General features: G+C 43.1%; 2 protein-coding genes across 2 annotated transcripts in view; both read left to right on the plus strand.

Moving 5' to 3' along the window:
- Window positions 1–2848: 2848 nt before the first annotated feature.
- On the plus strand, window positions 2849–13622 carry as3mt (arsenite methyltransferase). Its single transcript, XM_083655459.1, has 11 exons — window positions 2849–2983; window positions 3232–3280; window positions 3652–3779; window positions 4645–4795; window positions 7607–7743; window positions 9013–9082; window positions 9515–9596; window positions 9723–9854; window positions 11595–11734; window positions 11820–11942; window positions 12946–13622. The coding sequence occupies exons 1-11, from the start codon at window positions 2967–2969 to the stop codon at window positions 13051–13053; spliced, it is 1137 nt and encodes a 378-aa protein (XP_083511585.1). The 5' UTR covers window positions 2849–2966; the 3' UTR covers window positions 13054–13622.
- A 2553-nt stretch (window positions 13623–16175) lies between these two features.
- cnnm2b (cyclin and CBS domain divalent metal cation transport mediator 2b) overlaps window positions 16176–20609 on the plus strand; it is an 88140-nt gene continuing 83706 nt past the window's right edge. The window contains exon 1 of the mRNA XM_083655688.1: window positions 16176–17667. Within this exon, the coding sequence (XP_083511814.1) occupies window positions 16212–17667 (1456 nt within the window). The 5' untranslated portion in view covers window positions 16176–16211. The remainder of the gene's footprint in view (window positions 17668–20609) is intronic.

A 20609-nucleotide genomic window follows, 5' to 3' on the forward strand; every position in this document is an offset into this window, starting at 1 on the left:
TTTCTTCGTGTTGTTTCAACATATTTTTTTCTGCTCTGTTGATGGACATGAAAACAATCTGTAAGACTACATGGACCTCTGAATTGTCAATGGTGAATACATCAGATCCACTTTATTGGTCCTTTGACCTTTTTTAAACTTTTCTTTTCTTTTTGCTTCAATGAATGAATGATTTGCACTGTGTGCCTCCCAAAAAATGTGGAATTTTGATGAACAATGTTAGGTATCAGAGAAATTGACCCTGAGAAGAAAGCTAGTACAGAGACCAAGACAAAATATTACGCTTTTTAGACCTGCAATGGGCAACCTCAAAATCTGTCCGCTTCAATAGATTAGCATCTTCACTAGCCATAGAAAAAAACTGGGCACTCTTTGTATAGGATTTTGATACTAGCATAGTTGTAATATTGTTCTGCTAGATAATATTTACAACCTCCTGATACAGATTGATTTCAAAATTGTGAACTGGACAGTGTCATTTTTACTGTAATCTGGCTCCCTCAACAGATTAAGTGCTTCCAAACTCCCAGTAGAAAAAAAGGTCGGTGACATTAATGTATATTTATTATACTTGGTTCCTCCAATATTTACCCCTTATGACACGTCATTTGAAGGTGTTTGATCACATAATGGCCATGGACCATGACCAATTGACCAGAACTTTATTTTTAAGGTTATTTAACCAGACTGGTCAATTAAAAACATAATTTAATTTACATTTAGAGGCTGGTAAAAGGCAAAAGGTCTCTTGAAAGGGCAGGGGATTTGGAAATTGATCAAAATAAAATTAATTGAGCTAAAAAATATATATATATTACATGGGGAAAGACAGGACGCCATCAAATAAATAAATACATTTAAATAAAAAAAATATTAAGCAGACGCTTGGCTTGTAGGTGGGCCACTGCGCTCAGACCAGTCGGTTGGTTATCGTTGAATCAAATAGGTTATCTATTCAACATTGGTGATATTATTTGAGCAGTGTTTGATTTTGATGACAGACAAAAGCTTTTTGGTACATGGAGCAGTGAATGGTACAAGATTTAACAAGCAATATCTATAATGCACCACTGCTAAACACCGCAGAGAGATTGTAAGATTTCAAGCATTGAAACGTCAAATGTCTGTTCAATGGATGAAACTCCTCTGTGAAAGATTGTCAGTCTGAATTCAATCATAATATAAATCATAATCCCAGTAATTTAATGTTACAAATCTTAATGAAGCTTTAATAGATGTTGATTGACAATGAATGTGCTATTTGAAACATTACACAGTTACAGTAGCTTTTGTTTTAAGTGTATTGTTCAGTGTTTGAGTCGATGTGTGACCGCAATCTAAAATTACCTTGAAATGGCAGAGGTGGTTGTCATGCTGATGCCCACATCCCCCCCCCACCACCCATAATTTCCTGGAAACGCCTTCAAACCTGCATACATTGCCGTGTCTACGAAGCACAAATATTTCAGCCATCGGTCTCACAAATGCATATCTTAACAATGTCAACAGAAAATGATAAAAGTTGTAATCTTTCAGCACAAGTGTGAATCACACCTAGAAACTTTTATGACTTTCATGTGAACTTTCTCCTTTGAGAGGTAGCTGGTTGTGTTTTACCCATCAAAGTCTGAACACATCCTCAAGTGCTTTAACTATTTATGCTTTTTTTGTGAGGTATAATATTCTGTAATTGTGGTACATAAAGTACAACCATGAGAGCTATTTTTCACAACTGCTGAATCTAACCGCTGAATCTTTTGGAAATTGTTGGAATTGTAAAAGCTATCAAAACCACTTTGTCTTTGCACATTGTGTACATGACATGTCTGTGTACCAAATAGTTACTTTAAATGTTAACGCTTCAAACATGAAATCCTTCTCTGTATTGTTATGGAAAGATTGTTTTCTCGTTATGGGTGTTTTTTCTTTTGAGAAAAGAATGGGCTTTCATGAGACTTATCCTGAAGTGATATGCCTGAAGGAATAGTAGATTTGACAAAATAATAGAGACGTGTTCACAAGTTCAGGGGCATCTGGCCAAAGACTTTTGTTTTGTTTCCTCACCAGGGTGTGTAAGATAGTTTTGCACATATTCTTTGGATGTTCTGATCATACACCATTTATTACAACAGCCAAGATGGATGTATGTTCAATAAACATACTCTTTTAAACATAATGCTGATTGTCGTGCCTTTATTCAGTACAGAGTGAGTGCTTGTCTTTTTATTGTGGGGTGATGGAGAGAATGATGTTAGCCTGGCATCGCCAGACAAATTCACATTGCACACACGCAGATATGGGTTCCCCGGCTAAAGTTTTGTAGCACTGCTCCAAAGAAGATTCAAGATTCAAGATTTTTATTGTCACTCTGTGGTACAAGTATCACGTGTGAAATTATTGTGCTGTGGACTCCGTTTACAACATAGTACAAATATAACAGGGCATATGAGTGCAAAAACAACAAGAGACACAACAAGCAATAAGGCAGTAGAGTGATAAGACAAGTCAGAGACAGTGGCATATCCACTGAAGACAACCCAGAAGGTTTTATGGGAAGAAATGTAACATGAATGACTTGAGCTTGGAAATTGCAGTAAACATGCAAACATTAAATTTTTCAAGACAGTTTAGGTTCAAGGTAACCTGACGCTGCCAGATGGACGGTATAGCTCCACATAGTTTCACTAAACGAGAGAATCTCTTTTGATCTCGCGAGGTTATCCATCTTGCAAGCAAGGTTAGGTTCAAGGTTCCACCTGATATCAAACTAGACTGCGTTTACTGCTGCAGCAGGGTCCAACTGTGATTCCAAGGAGTGAGCAGCAGGGGGAGCTGTCGAGCCGGAAGGGAAATACTTGCAGCCGGGTCATAAACAACGCAATAAATATTTCTTCAATCTGCAGATTTTGGACTTTAATCTAGCAGCCTTGCAAGGTTAACTCGACTTTGCCATAACAGTAAACGGGATGGCCGAAGAAAAGGGGTAAGAAAATGGTACGCTTATAAGATCAACCAAACGGACATTTTAACTTGTCTCACCATAGGCTAATTACTTTAAAACCAGTTTACGTAGCTAATGGAGTTATTTGACGTTAGTAACGTAAGCAATTAAGGTTACAAATTAAAGTCCCGTATAGTTACACGTGAAGCAGAACAGTTAATGAAGTGAAAATCTGACAATGATCTTGAAAAAGCTTGCATGCTGATAAGATGTCTGTTTTGTTTTTAAAGTGCGTGTGCAAAGGGCTTCGCTGATACCACCATTCATGTGGATGTCAAGGTAGAGTGTCACCCTTACACACATACATTAGTGTTATTATTATAGCCTGTGAGTGTGAACATGTCAGTAGTCTATATTCTCCTCCTTAGCGATTTAATCAGTAGTCAGTCAGGCTGAATTGCTGTCAACATGATGCATTTATGAAAGGACTATATATCTATCTATCTATCTATCTATCTATCTATCTATCTATCTATCTATCTATCTATCAACTTTGGAGTAGGCTGCTAAAGTTCTGTGCACATGGTTTCTTTATTTATGCAACAATCAACTCACTGTAGGCCTACAGCTTACCCAAATTGAAGGTTTATGAACTGATTTTATGGACCCCGATAGGGAGCCAGACTAAAGCAGACTATGTCTGGACTCAGGATTACTATGGCAATGTGCTGAAGAAAAGCTCGGACTTGAAGAGCAATGCCTGTGTGAGCCCGGCCCAGCCCATCCCTGCCTTCATCCGCCAGGCTCTGAAGAAGGTGCATCCTGAAGTCAGTGCCAAGTAAGTGGACCGCTGTTGCTGGCGCACTTTCATCTGACATACAAAGGATGTATTTGGTAGTGTTTACACTTACAGTCTAATATAAGCATAATCACAACTTGGTCTGCATGACACAGAGCACTGACACAGACGTACATGTACAGTACTCTAAGGTGACCAGACGTCCCCGATTTTCGGGGACAGTCCCCGTTTTTGGTGACCTGTCCCCGGCTGGAGCTGTCCCTGAAAATGTCCCCGATTTTCTACTGGCGTCTGTGGATGACTCTATAGCTCTAGCAGGCTCATTCTTAAATGACCTACAGCATCCGTTGGGACAAACAATGCCATGCTACCTTGTTGGGAAGGGGGCTAAATAATGAATTTTGAAAAACCGGCATATATGGTCAATTTCAAAGGGGACCCTTGACCGTTCTCATCTCAAGTTATCTGAATGAGAATGGATTCTATGAGTCCATGTTTTGATCCACGCATCCAACAAGTGTTTACATGTTCTGCTGCAGCTCTTTCACTAGATCTTGAACAATGAAGAGGCAATTAGGACTCCACCGAAAATACTTTTTGAGATCTGAGGCTATTCATAAAACATCTGGCGCTGTAGGTTCGGAAGGCCAGGCCAATGCTGGGGGGGGGGTTGTACTGTTTATTACAGTACAACAGCCATGGACAAAATAAATTAAACTGGAATCATCCCCCATTATTATTTCATAGGTAATAACATTGGATATTTTTATAATATATTGATTGCCGGACTGCAAATGTCCCCGATTTTCATTTGATAAATCTGGTCACCTTACAGTACTCTGCCATTTGTTCTCCTCTCATGTCACTTCTTCACCTTGTAGCAAATCCCCGCCCTCTTCCCCAGGTACTATGGCTGCGGCCTGGTGGTGCCGGAGTGCTTGGAGGGCAGCAGGATACTGGACCTGGGCAGTGGAAGTGGGAGAGACTGCTACCTGCTGAGCCAGCTGGTGGGCGAGAGTGGCCACGTCACCGGCATTGACATGACGGAGGAGCAGGTAGATCAGTGCCACAGTATGGCAGCAGGCTGATTGGCTTTAGTAGCCTCTTGCTCTGTGCATGGCTGCATGCCAATCTTCATGTTCTGTGATAGACCAAATTGTGGCCACTTGGTGTATTAGTAAAGGGTGATAGACAGTCATATGCAGCAACCTGTCCATGCTGGATCTTGAATGAATTACTACTCATCATGCCATCAACAAGTTGTAATTTGTATGAGTTTCAAACTCCCAACTGCAACCAGGCTCCATACAAACTGCTGTTTTATCAGCACCCACTCAAGTGAAATAACGCTGTGGACACACAGGGGGCGGAAGCGCAGAAGTGAAGCACATTTTCCTCACGAGCAGGCACCTGGTTGTCCACACAAGGAGCGCATTTTTCCACGCCGGGCATCAGCGACTCGCTCGTCTTCATCTTTTGTTTTGACATATCGACCTCATTTGTATCATGAGTTTACAACCTCATGTTGTCATGTATAACGTCATGTGTTCATGACAACTGTTCATGACATGTCCATGTCTTGGGATTGGGGTAAACACTGAATGAATGACCACAGTAGGACAAAGAGTGTTTGTTAACAACGTTGTTGTGTAGGTAGGTCTATAGGTCCCTATCGTTGCATCGGCGCTGTTTCTAGGCCGAACGCCTGGCGCAGCGCAAATCAGTGGGCGTGGACCAGCGCACTTGATATCGTCGTGCTGGCGCTAGACGCAGCCTCAACCATTACAACCACGCCTTTTAAGCGTAAAATTATGCACCGTCATGCTCATTGGATAACTGCAATAAACGAATCGCACGCTTGCCTTTTTAGCTCCAATTCCAGTGATCCCGCAAAACCAGAGGAAAGCCAAACGCTCTGCCCCCCCCCCCCCTCTCCCTTCATCCAGTCTGTCTGTCTGCATTATAGGCTATTATTCCATATTATTATGCTTCTCAAACCAATCTAACTGCAGTTTCAATACTGCAAGCATGTAAATACGCTACACTATAGCAAGATCAAAGTGAAAATAATGTTCTAAATGCATCGGATAGAAAAATATAGCCTATCCCTATATGATGAGATTAATTTTATATTGGTGAAAGTTTGTCCAGAACGATATCGTTTTCTCTCCCCTGCTACAGGTAGAATGATGCACATAAATATACCCTACATTATGTAAAGTCATTGCATAAATGTGTTTTTATTGTAAAACTAAATGTGAAGTAGGGCCAAGTTATTGGAGCGGACATCACAGTATAGCACATGACAGTAGAAGGCGTTCCGCAGCGCGTTCCGCTGTCACTTATCTAAATCACGTTAAATCCACACAGGGTATATATAGGCTCAAGAGGACATATATGTTTCACATAGGGTGGTGTTTCATTTCGATGTTTTATTTGGTCCAATATTGAAATGTTCTACAATTGCAGGTTGTCTTACCATTACACATTATTTTAGATCTACCTTTTATATCTATTTCGGCTCATTTGGTTGCTATTTAGTAGCGAAATGGAGGACCCAATTGCATGCTGGGACAGGGACATTCACAGGCAGTAAACTTACAACTGCTATTTCCTATGGGAAGCTGGGTGCTGCTATGTGTTGTGTCTGTCTGAGCGAGGGAGTCAGAGAGAGAGAGAAGGGTGACAGAGAAGAGGCAGAAGAGCACTGGCGCACTGAATAGGCCTGGTTTCAGAGAGACAGAGAAGGGTGACAGGGGAGAGGCAGAAGAGCACTCCTTGACTGAATAGGCCTGCTTTTCAAAGGCGCAAAGCGCTAAATGTAGGCCAGGTGCGAAGATAGCAGTACGCCGGTAGTTAGCGCCGACACGCCCACTTTGGCCCATTCTGGGACTGCGCCACGCCCATTCGGCCTAAAGCGCATTTGGCAGCCTAAAGCCATATTGATATCGTCCCAAAACAGGCGCAAGGCACGTTTTTTTGCATTTAAGGCCCGTTTTAGCGCCGAAGGCTTGTGGGAGAATAGGGCCCATAGTCTCTCTCTGTCCCTCTCTAGCTCTGTTGTGCCGGATGTACCACCTGAAGCCCCACTTCAGATAGCAATGTCACTCCCACCTCTCTCTCTTTCTCCCTGCTCCCACTGTCTCTTGCGCTCGCGGCTCACGTACAAAATAGAACAGACGCCGAACTAAAGGTCTCATTATAGTCGAGCGAGGCTCCGCAAGGCAGACCTCCGCAGATCGCGTGCGGACTCCGCGCTGGGGCCCATGCTTTTATAGTCAGAACAGCAGCCAAGTGATCAGCATGTTACATTGTGCAATGGTAATAGTGAGAACAGCCCATGAAAAGTCACAATGAAACACTATTATGTGCAGTACTGAGAGCGCTTTCACTCTCAAACATCCCTATATCAGGACATGAATGAATCACCAAACTTGTTTTTACTGAATAGCCGTTTCAGTTCTCAGCCCTGATAGCCTACTCTGTGCTGCTTTTAACCTCTCTCAACACAACACATTTACTTGGAGGAATGACTAAAAACGAACAGTTGCAAATCAAAGTTTAGCCTACCACATGGGTCAAGAAATGTGGTGAAAACACAGCTCAGTGTTCAGAGCTCAGTGGCTTGAAAAAAAATATATATATATATATTTTTTATTATTGGAGAGAAGCTAGTGACGCGGACGGTTAGATCAGTTAACATGGGCACAGAATGAAAACGGGCTGCACACCGTGGCGCTGCGCTTACGCGTCCTGTGTGTTATAAGTGTCATTGGCCAATGGAAAGATGTCCCTTTGAGGACCCTTTGTCAAAAACGATGCTTCCCAAGCAGGGAACTTTCACACAAGTCTGTGTTCTTTTCTAGCTGGATGTGTCCAGGAAGTATGTGGACTACCAAATGCAAGAGTTTGGCTACAAGAAACCCAATGTCAGTTTTGTCCAGGGCTACATTGAGGCTCTGACAGAGGCTGGGCTTGAAGAGAGCTCTTTTGATATCATCATGTAAGATATCACAACATACTTGTGCTTGAGCTCTGTATTCTTCTCTCTCTCTCTCTCTCTCTCTCTCTCACACACACACATACACACACACACACACACACACACACACACACACACACACTCTCTCTCTCTCTCTCTCTCTCTCTCTCTCTCTCTCTCTCTCTCTCTCTCTCTCTCCCTCATATTTCAGTAGGGCTGGGCAATATGGTTGTAATCAACATCACAAATGTGTGTGTATTACTTAACATATATATATATATACACCGTATATTATATATATATATATATATATATATATATATATATATATATATATATATATATATTTAAGCAATATCACACGAGAGGGAGTGCTGGCTAATATCGTCACTGCTGTGATTCGGTCGTAGGCACGAGGCCGCAGGCCTATTTATTCCTCCGCCAACAAAAATAGTCCCCTCAGCTTTCCGCTACCAGTTGCCAAAAATGTAGTCTAATTAACTGCAGGCTGCCTACTTTTTATCATACACATTGATTTGCACGTTTCCATTTATTGTACAGCCCGTGAAATAAGAGTCTGGTGATGGCATGTTAGTTAGTTATGTTAGGAAATAAATCCATCTTTGCGCTGTCGGTAACTGTGTTACGCTTTGTAAATGACGTTCAATGTAACGTGGCTGGTGTTTGTTTTGTTGATTAGAGCAGCTGTGAAACATTTTAGACAACGGCACTCCCTCTCGTGTGATATTGCTTGAAGCGTTTTGTTGATTAGAGCAGCTGTGAAGCGGAGTGATCTACACACAGTGAAGCGCCAGTGCGTTATCGTGAAATATCGGCACTGGTAGGATCCCTCTTGTCCAATCAAATTGCTCGGCCGGAACTACCCGTTGTATAAATATATATATATATATATATATATATATATATATATATATATATATATATATATATATATATATACATCAGAATGTGGCTCGCGTATGCAAAATCACATTAACTAATCAAATTCAAATTGATGTTCAACCCTTTGAACCGAATAGTAATGCATACCTCATTTGTCACTGAATTTTTCAATAACATTAACATGTTGTTATCATCAATTTAGATAGCAGAATTGTGTCACAATATCCCAAACCACCATATCATCACAATGTTATTCCACCGAAAGACAATAAACAATAATGTTGAATTATTGCCCAGCCCTATAGTTTATTCAGTACTATGCAACTCTAGAGATCCCAATCAAACACGTTTGGATTAAGTGTTTCAATTTGATCTTCTGTCACTTAGTTCCAACTGTGTGGTGAATCTCTCTCCAGACAAGAAGCGGGTGCTGACTGAAGCCTACCGCGTGCTCAAGGTACACTTTGATCATTGCCTTTGCCTCTTAATGTCTCTATAAATCACATGTCACAAAGTATGAAAAGACAGTGGAATGCCTCCACAAGACAATCTACTTCATCATGATATTGTAGTAAACCTAAGCTATTTAGTTTGTATTATATTGTATTATATTGTATTATATTTAGTTTGTATTCAATCAAACTTTATTGCAGACTCCACCATCCAAATAGACATACAGTCACATAGTAAATAGACATAAAACACACACAACAACAACAACAACAAAAAAAACATTATAAGAGGTGATATATCACATATTATATTGTAGTAAACCTAAGCTATTTAGTTTGGATTATATTGTATTATATTTAGTTTGTATTATATTGTAGTAAACCTAAGCTATTTAGGTTGCATAAACTGCAACTACTGTGCCACTGTTGATTATTAGAACGGTGGTGAGCTGTACTTCAGTGACGTCTACAGCAGTGGACGACTATCCGAGGAAATTAAAAATCACAAAGTCCTGTGGGGTACGTCGGAGTAATATCTTGCTACCATAAAGGTCACAGACACCTGCCAAAATAAACAACGAGAAAGTGTCAAGCTAACACGTTTAATTGGCCACACTGTTCCTTACTGTATGTTGACACTGACAGGCGAGTGTATTGGTGGAGCGCTGTGGTGGGAGGATCTGCTGCAGCTGGCTGAGGCGGTCGGCTTCAGCCCGCCACGGCTGGTCAGCGCCAGCGTCATCACCGTGGACAACAAGGAACTGCAGGACATCCTGGGTGGGACTTGTTCGTTTGTTTCTAAAGCCTATACTTAAGGTTGCAACAACTTTTAAACTGGATTAAAACATGTGGCTTATTAAAGATTCTGCTGCACCAAACTTTTAATTTAACCTTTCATGAACACGAGCATCAGGTTGTTTTAATTAAATTTTTTATTTCAACCGATTTAAACCATGTTCATCCAAAAATGTTTTAATCCTGTTTAATACAAAACGGGATTTAAATTAAAACTGACAGATGAAGTGTTTACAGTTAGTTACGCAAAGAAAAATAACTCAACCCATTTGCGTTCAATAATAATGTCTTAATTTTCACATTCCTCCAACCTTTGAGTTACTCTAATGCATACATGGGCAAACTACGCGCCACCTGTGTGGCCCGCGATGGAATTGCATTTTTTTTTTTTTTTTTTTTACACAGTGCACTGAACGCAACTTGCAAGATACCCGCTGAATAAGTGTCCAAATGTTCATGTCATTCTGGCCAATACTCCACTTCTGTTATAGCATTTCAGTCTGGAAGATGGAATATCTTTCAATAATCTTTATGACTAAAAGGCTACATTGAATTAGAAATTTAAATAATTAACTCATTGGTTTTTGGATTTTATTTAGCTTCAAGACTGCATTTTTGTTCGTGTGACCCTCAACACAGGCTTTGATCATCCCGGGCCACTTACTGATACTTATGCTTAAATTAACCCACTCATATTCTGATTTATTTCAAGAAAAACATTTTGGCTAGTGGAAATTCTAATTGGCTGGTAACTTTAAAATCTAGCAGCCATATTGGCAGGTGGTCAAAAAAGTTAATTTCAAGCCCTGAGAGCAGGTGGTGACATAGGAGTGAGTGAGAAAAGGATGAAATATTGGTGGTTAAGACTGAATAATGACATCACAACTGTTAATTTAAAATGAGTTATTCCTCTAAACCTGGCTTCAAATGCACCAAATTTTTAACGCTGGCGCCGTTTGGCCCTCAGCAAAACCTGGTAGCGAGGACATTTTTTGTGGCCCTCTCTATCATCAAAGTTACCCATCCATGGGTTACGGCATGACAATATTTGTTCGGCCCCCGGCAACAATCTGGGTTTCTCATGTGGCCCCCCATGAAAAATAATTGCCCACCCTTGCTCTAATGTATCTCCCTTCAGTGCTGACCCCATTAAAGGCTTTATCAAATGCAGTTTGAATGAATTTATTTAGATTATGATTAGATTTAGCTAAACTGTGTTGGTTCAGTCCAGACCAAGATTCAGTTGTGAGTTGATCAGTTAATGCAGTGGTCCCAAACCACCGGGCTGCGGACCGGTACCGGCCCCCATGCATTTCCTACCAGGCCGCGAGCCCGGTCCAATTTTTTTTTTTTTTAATAAACATAGGCTATACTATTATAGACTATGTGTGGTAGTTGAAACCTAGTTTCAAGTTGACGTTTATTTATGTTTGTAGTTGAAACAAAAACATAAATACTGTAGGCTACATACAGTACAACACAAAAGGCTGTTATTTACCCTTTGTCGCCACCTGGTGAGTAAATATATATGTAACTAAAACCATTCAAATTGACAACCGGTCCGCAACTTTTTTTTCCATGTATCTACCGGTCCTTGGCACAAAAAAGGTTGGGAACCCCTGAGTTAATGGATAAAAACACTGAGGCATTATAGCTGATAGTAGGTCAGATTGACTTGTTTTGGGCATTAATGAATTCTCTCTTGTCTGTTCTGGGGTGCAGGGGAGTTCAAGTTTGTTTCTGCCACATACCGCCTGTTCAAGGTCCCTAAAGACCGTGGAAAGGCCTGTCAAGTCATCTACAACGGGGACATTACAGGGGTGGAGGACAGCTTCCACTTTGACTGTCAGTACACCTTCAAGGTGAGTAGCTGCTGGAACAGCTCAAGCTGCTAAATGTCTTTGGCACATGTAGGTCGATCACGCTGGTTGTTGGTGTGTTCCACAGGTGGGTGAAATAGTGCCCGTGGATGGCGAGGTGGCCAGCGTCCTAAGCGGGAGCAGATTTGCCGAGGAGTTCACTTTCCAGCCACCAGGGGCCTCTAGTGAGGCCTGCGGAGTCAAGCCTAAGGTCAGCACCGCCATCCTTTTGAGCCGCAGCTAAATTCCTGCATGTGGAAATGTCTTGGCTTGGTTTCTCTTTGAACACTAGAGGTCAGTATGCTCATAGTGTCAGCTTCAACTGTGTGACACGCCCAGAGAGCCCCACTGACTTAACTGTGCAGTCACACACATGCGTGCGTGCGTGCACCAAGATGTATGCCACACACACACACACACACACACACACACACGTTCCCACATACCCAGTCAAACATACATACACACACATTCACACACACAAGGTCAAGCAGCTGTCTTGGAGTCATAACCAGACTGTGGAGTCATGCTGGGGAACCTTGAACAGGAAGGAATGTTCTTCTCTCAGCGAATGGAATGCCATCTTATCAGTTCTCATGGTCGTTTTGTCCGCACGCGCACACACACACACACACACACACACACACACACACACACACACGCATCTCTGCATACACAAAATATTTTCAGCGTGCACCCTGATCCCTAAGTCATTCATGATACTTTCATTCTGAAGTTTGGGGATTTGCCATTTTGTTTGACCTGGACACAGAAGGACAAACAACTATATCTTAGTGATTTATCCACATCTATCCCAGGTCTTACCCTTTGGACTGTCTCTTTAAAGTGAAATCAACTGAAGACGTTGTTCTCTAATCAGTGTGGCTAACGGGTTGATAATAGTAATAAAAAGCCTTTGGTCTTGTTCATCCACTGTGTACAAGCACAGCTAATTCTGATAAAAACCATAAATCAGTAGCCATAAATTCAAAGGCTTCAACAGCATCTATCCTGATGCATACTGTATATTATACACAAAATTCAACTTGTCTAAAAAGAAGAGAACACACCTGAGTTATTTCAAAGAATGGAATGCATATATGAGTGTTTATATGAATTCATCCATTTTGGAGGAACTGTGCATGGAATATCTCCATGGATCTGGTTGTGGTTTTTAAATACCTTATTACTTATGTGTTGCATTGTTCATTCAGGCGGACATTGTGAATCCGTTTGAGCTGATCCTGCAACTGGGGACAGGAAGTCCAGCTCCAGCCACAGGGGGGTGCTGCAGCACACAGTCTGCTGCCTGCTCCAAGTGAAAAAGGGGGGAGAAGAGAGGGCAGGGAAATGGAGGCCCAACAGCATAGGCTAGTGGCTACTGTATATGCAAAATGATACTAATTCAAACGTATGGAATTGATTATTGCCTAATATGTTTTGTCGTTGCGCTGTGTTTTATTGACATTTCAAAAATAATTCAGAAATGCAAAGGACATGTGGGTGGGGTCCTTGAGATGCCCAGCCTTATCTGAAGTGCACAATTGCCAATTATACCCTTAAGATACACACTATTGTGCAAAATGTTTCCCTTAAAAAATCCTGTGCACTCTATATAAATATATGTTCCATACATCAAATCAAAGTTTTGTGTTAAGGCAATGTTCAAACACTGAGTGTTTAACACTCATTGTGAAGATTCAAAATGTTTCAACAATCCTCAACAATATTATAAACTGTAGAACAGTGTGGGACTTCTCTTGTCACACGTTTTTGTATTCCCCTATGATCTTACTCATTTGAGTTTGATATGTCTCACCTTTACCTGACACTAGCTGCTCTAATGTGATGGATTTGTGAAGTAGATTATCATTTGTGTGCGTAGTGACATTGTGACATTGTTTATACTATAGTATTTAATTTGATCTTATCTATAGCTGCTTCAATAAACTTTTCAATTGAATTTCCTATTTTAACAAGTATATGTTTCTTTTTCTGGGTTAAATCGTGAACTCTTTTGTGCCAGACTTTAAGCATGGCACAAATCAACAAACGAGGGGAAGCTAGATACTGTGATTAACCAGTACATGTAGAACAAGCATAGTAGGCCTACTCACACTGTAAAACTAGGTATGGATGTGTCATAGTAGGCCTACTCACACTGTAAAACTAGGTATGGATGTGTCATAGTAGGCCTACTCACACTGTAAAACTAGGTATGGATGTGTCATAGTAGGTCTACTCACACTGTAAAACTACAGTAGGTATGGATGTGTCATAGTAGGCCTACTCACATGGTAAAACTACAGTAGGTATGGATGTGTCATAGTAGGCCTACTCACACTGTAAAACTAGGTATGGATGTGTCATAGTAGGTCTACTCACACTGTAAAACTAGGTATGAATGTGTCATAGTAGGTCTACTCAAACTGTAAAACTAGGTATAGATGTGTCATAGTAGGACTACTCACACTGCAAAACTAGGTATGAATGTGTCATAGTAGGCCTACTCACACTGTAAAACTAGGTATGGATGTGTCATAGTAGGCCTACTCACACTGTAAAACTAGGTATGAATGTGTCATAGTAGGTCTACTCACACTGTAAAACTAGGTATGGATGTGTCATAGTAGGCCTACTCACACTGTAAAACTAGGTATGGATGTGTCATAGTAGGCCTACTCACACTGTAAAACTAGGTATGGATGTGTCATAGTAGGCCTACTCACACTGTAAAACTAGGTATGGATGTGTTCTAGTAGGCCTACTCACACTGTAAAACTAGGTATGAATGTGTCATAGTAGGTCTACTCACACTGTAAAACTAGGTATGGATGTGTCATAGTAGGCCTACTCACACTGTAAAACTAGGTATGGATGTGTCATAGTAGGCCTACTCACACTGTAAAACTAGGTATGGATGTGTCATAGTAGGCCTACTCACATGGTAAAACTAGGTATGGATGTGTCATAGTAGGCCTACTCACACTGTAAAACTAGGTATGGATGTGTCATAGTAGGCCTACTCACATGGTAAAACTACAGTAGGTATGGATGTGTCATAGTAGGTCTACTCACACTGTAAAACTAGGTATGGATGTGTCATAGTAGGCCTACTCACATGGTAAAACTACAGTAGGTATGGATGTGTCATAGTAGGCCTACTCACACTGTAAAACTAGGTATGGATGTGTCATAGTAGGCCTACTCACATGGTAAAACTACAGTAGGTATGGATGTGTCATAGTAGACCTACTCACATGGTAAACCTACAGTAGGTATGGATGTGTCATAGTAGGCCTACTCACATGGTAAACCTACAGTAGGTATGGATGTGTCATACAGTAGTAGGCCTACTCAAACTGTAAAACTAGGTATAGATGTGTCATAGTAGGTCTACTCACACTAGGTATATGTGTCATTTAAACCAGTGGTTCTCAATGTGGGGCCGGGGACCACCAAGGGTCCTTGAGGAGGGCACTATCAATTTGATGGATGCCCATCAAATTGATGGATTGTTAAACTTAATTTACAAGTAGGCTAACTCAATTAGAGAATGCAGAATGACTGTTTTGATCATAGTTTCACTATCTCTCTACCTACAGTACAATACAGATTGTCAAGGAATTCTGGACAGAATCTTCTAACAATACACATATTCTCAGATTTGGGACAGAGAGGTGGCTCAATAGTGGACTTACCAAATGGGGGTCCATGCCTCTAAATGTGGACTAATTATGGTCCTTGATATGAAAAAGATGTGTTGAGAATCATTGATTTAAACACACACGTGTTCTTTGGGACAACACATTTGTGTTTTCCACGCAAGATGGTAATAATGTGTTACAATGTAGGATATTTCTCATTGACATAGTATGTTTTCTTGAGAAGTAACACAAATAAAGAAAGAATAAAGACACTGCAGTTAGTCAGCAGTATAGGCAACCTCGTGTGTGTTGTGCTATAGGGAAGATAGTTTTGAGTCTCTGGATGTCCTCCCACGGCTGACTCAAATTGTGACTCAACACGTCTATGATGTAGTTACTAACCTGACGCTGCACATTGCCTCCCATAAAAAAAATACATCTTTAAAGTCATGAGGAGGAGAGAGAGACCATCCTGTCTTTCTCTCTTGACATGAGGTACCCTTGTTTTGGAATGTGATTCGCCAAGGAGGCTGTGAACTCCCCGCCCACAGGTCAACCGCGCCACGTGATTGGCTGCCGCCGTCGCCTGTCTCTGGGACATGAGGGGAGGCAGCAGCTCGCCCTGTGCCCTGCTCAGCACTCATCAGTATCGGTCTGGACGCGCAGTGGAAACAAGCGGGGTCCCGATGCACAAGTCACGGCAACCCTCGGCGGAGATGACGGCGGACTCCGATTGGCTCTGATTTTTAACATCCTTTTTCATTCAGGGGGTCGGTTGCCCCGTGATCAATATGGCAGCAGAACCGTCATCCCCAGTACCCACCGCTGCGAAAATGGCGTCACTTAGCCGGGTTCGAGCTCTGACGATGATTCTCTTAACTGTCACCGGCTGTTTTGTCGCCCCGACAAGTGGCAAGGAAGGGTTCGAGCCGGAGACGGTCATCATCGGGCTCCGGCTGGAGGACACGGACGACATTTCCTTCATGGATAAGGGCTACCTGCGGGTGAGTGAGCGCTCCCGGGTGAAGTTGAGGGTGTACGGGCAGAACATCAACAACGAGACCTGGTCCAAAATCGCCTTCACGGAACACGAGCGGACCCGAGCGATAGGGAACATTGACAGCTCCTCGGGGGACAACCAGAGCCAAGAGGACACGTCTGGCTTGCACCCCTGCGGCATTAGGACTTCGGATATCATCATATTGCCAAACATCATTCTGAGCCGCAAGACGTCGGGAATAGTTGAGATCGAGGTCAAGCCTCTGCGGAAGACGGAGAGGAGTAAAGCGTATTACCTGTGCATCGCCACCTCCACACCTGCCGTGGCAGTGGCCGGGATGCACGACCCGTGGACGGAGAACACCTGGGTCTATCACGACGGGGACGACACCAAAGTGATCGTGGTGGAGGAGAAAAAGTTTCTGCTGCCCTTCTGGCTCCAGGTCATCTTCATCTCCATGCTGCTCTGTCTGTCGGGCATGTTCAGCGGCTTGAACCTGGGCCTGATGGCCCTGGACCCCATGGAGCTGCAGATAGTGCAGAATTGCGGCACGGAAAGGGAAAGGAATTATGCCAAAAAGATCGGGCCCGTTAGGAGCCAAGGGAATTACTTGCTTTGTTCACTTCTCCTCGGGAACGTGCTGGTGAACACCACGCTGACCATCTTGCTGGATGATATCGCTGGGTCTGGGTTGATCGCGGTGGTCATGTCCACCATTGGAATAGTCATCTTTGGAGAGATAGTGCCGCAAGCCATCTGCTCCAGACATGGCCTCGCCGTGGGCGCAAAATCAATCTTTCTCACCAAGTTTTTCATGCTGCTCACTTTCCCCGCTTCCTACCCGGTAAGCAAACTGCTAGATTATCTGCTGGGGCAGGAGATAGGCACAGTGTACAACCGGGAGAAGCTTCTGGAGATGCTGCGCGTCACTGACCCCTATAACGACCTGGTGAAAGAGGAGTTGAACATCATCCAGGGCGCGCTGGAGCTTAGGACTAAGACCGTGGAGGACGTGATGACGCCACTGAGAGATTGCTTCATGATCCCCGGCGACGGCAACCTCGACTTTAACGCCATGTCCGAGATCATGAAGAGCGGCTATACGCGCATCCCCGTCTTCGAGGGCGAGAGGTCCAACATTGTGGACCTGCTGTTCGTGAAGGACCTGGCGTTCGTGGACCCGGATGATTGCACCCCGCTCAAAACCATCACAAAGTTTTACAGTCACCCACTGCATTTTGTGTTCAATGACACCAAGCTGGACGCAATGCTGGAGGAGTTTAAAAAAGGTGAGTCCGTTTACGCGTGCGTAAAGTGCGCAGGAGGTTATCAGATGCGTAAAGTGCGCAGGAGGTTATCAGAGATGATGCTGCGCGCTTGACAATGATTCAGTGTCAATAAATTGGGCCCTGAGTAGATTGATAGCAGTTTAATTAACCTGACCCTAATCACACTCCTCTCTCAATCTTTGTCTTAATTGCTATCCAGACTTCCATCAACAATCGTAAACATTCATCAGTCCTTGTCGCCTAAAGTTGAAGTATTATGCCCAATAGACCCATTTCACAGCAACCGTTTTGAGGTGGTAAAGCAGGTGTAACCAATACCATTCATGATGGTTCCATTCCATTTAGGTGTTCCAGTGCCAGGGCCATCATTAAATGTTATTGGTTACCAGCTCAAAACGGTTTTGCTGTGAAAGGGTCCAATTACACCTTAAACACTAGAAGACAGATAAACAAGTCAAATAGAAACGTCCTTAAAGACAACTGTGCCTTTTGGCATCTGGCATCCCTCAAGTGACAAAGGTCAATGTACAAAGAGCTTTGCCCTTTGCGGGACATCAGGTCAGGTGAGTTATGTCATAGTGGTGATCCTCCCAATCCTTCACTGTACATGCTCCTCCTGCTGCTCGGCACACTGGAAGGTCAAGATGTGTGAGCTGGCAAAATGCAACCTGATTTGTAGGAATGAAAGAAGGAGAAGAATTCTTGCAATACCCCCCCCCATAAGATTTCACAAGAAATTCCAGGTCCTAAAGGAAAAAGGGCAGGAGGGGGGTGTTTTGGCACTGGGCGCTCTTATCTGGCCCGCCTGGTGGAGCGGCCACATCAGTGCTGAGCTGCACTTGCCTCGGTACTCTGGCCGCTTCCTGCACAGGGGAGGGAGAGGAGGAGGAGAGGGGATGTTGTTATCTTTCTCCATCACTTCCACTCTGTGTTAATGTTCACACACACCCCCCTTTCTCTCTCTGTCTCACTTACGCTTACCTTTCCCTCCTCTCCCCTCAATCGCTCCATTCAACTTTTTACTCTTTCCTCCCTCCTTCCCCCTCTCTCTCCCTCCTCCCCCCTCTCTCTCTCTCTCCCTCTCTCTCTCTCTGATTTGTGAATGCATTAGGACATGTGGGAATGGTGCAACAGCGGTGCTGCTAAGGTTATCAGGTGGAGGCATCTTGTTTGAGAGCCTGCTTAAGTCCCCCTCTCTCTCTCCCTCTCTCTCTCTCCCTCTCTCTCCCTCTCTCTCTCTCTCTCCCTCTCTCTCTCTCTCTCCCTCTCTCTCTGTCTCTCTCTCTCCCTCTCTCTCTCTCTCTCTCTCTCTCCCTCTCTCTCTCTCTCTCTCTCTCTCCCTCTCTCTCTCTCTCTCTCTCTCTCTCTCCCTCACTTGTGCTCGCCTCTGAGTGATGGTGGCGATAACTCCTTTTGTCCAGCCCCTGGAATGCAGTCGTGTGGATAATGAATAACAGCCTCTAACACCCTCAAGCCCCCTGTGTGTGTGTGTGTGTGTGTGTGTGTGTGTGTGTGTGTGTGTGTGTGTGTGTGTGTGTGTGTGTGTGTGTGTGCGTGCGTGCGCGTGATGTGTTTGTGTGTGTGTGTGTGATGTGTTTGTGTGTGTGTGTGTTTGTGTGCGTGATGTGTTTGTGTGTGCATGGCATTTGAGAATGATGTTTACCCACAGTTTACCTGATGTTTTGCATAGCTTACCCCCCCTCCTCTTTGTTGCCTCTGACTAAGTTATTACTGGCAGTGTTTGTAGATTTGGTGCAAGCTTCTAATTTCTGCATAATGACGAATGCACAAACACGCAGCCCGATGAAACATAGACACAAGGGGTCTGGCGTGGTTTGCAATTGATTTGGCATTATTCAAAACATGGAAAAGGTGTGATTGATACAGTGTGTGTGTGTGTGTGTGTGTGTGTGTGTGTGTGTGTGTGTCTGTGGTAATTATAATGTTTGATTTGGCATTATTTAAAACGTGGGAAAAGTGGGATTGATACAGTGTGTGTGTGTGTGTGTGTGTGTGTGTGGCCATTATAATGTTTGATTTTCCTATAAGAGGATTAATCAGCAGAAAAAGAGAAAAAAATCAATGAGCTCCATTACCAGAAATTAGATATATGTTCTCTCCGCCAAATTAGCATTACATGGTTTTGTTTGTTTTCAGCACAGTTAACTATTTACAGAGGCACAGTGTTGGAACTTGGCAGTTGTGAATGGGGTGTTCTCAGGCTACACCTGGACCCTAATTGAACTAACCATCCTCTATTAAAAAACAAATGCTACTTTTTCTTTTAAAAGGTGTTTTTGGCTGATGCAGACGCTGTTGCACAGTTGATTTCACTACTGTTGACAAAATGATAAAAGTCTCTGCTAAATGACGTAATGTAATGTAATGTAATGTAATGTAATGTAATGTAATGGGTGTCGGTGCGTCTACTGGCCTGGCTCCAGAGGGGATTGGTCTGTAGCTTCTCATGGAAGCCATAAGCACCTGATTTAGGGAGTGCTGCCGGGTCAAAGTTTGCTGTCAGTCTGGCTCTGTTCGCGGCGCACACTCAGTTCAAAGTGCTTTGTATTGTAAGTCATTGTTAATTAATTTGATGCCGCTTGTGGAGCTGCACAGTCCTCTGAAGTCTGACCCGCATTGGTCTCACATACCACAGTGTGCCGGAGTACCTGGGAAGCTTACAGTGTGCCTGAGTACCTGGGGAGCTTACATACAGTGTGCCTGAGTACCTGGGAGGCTTACAGTGTGCCTGAGTACCTGGGAGGCTTACAGTGTGCCTGAGTACCTGGGAAGCTTACACTGTGCCTGAGTACCTGGGAAGCTTACAGTGTGCCTGAGTACCTGGGAAGCTTACAGTGTGCCTGAGTACCTGGGAAGCTTACAGTGTGCCTGAGTACCTGGGGAGCTTACAGTGTGCCTGAGTACCTGGGGAGCTTACAGTG

Source organism: Poromitra crassiceps (genome assembly GCF_964638095.1).
Source record: "Poromitra crassiceps genome assembly, chromosome: 19".
Lineage (NCBI taxonomy): Eukaryota > Metazoa > Chordata > Actinopteri > Beryciformes > Melamphaidae > Poromitra > Poromitra crassiceps.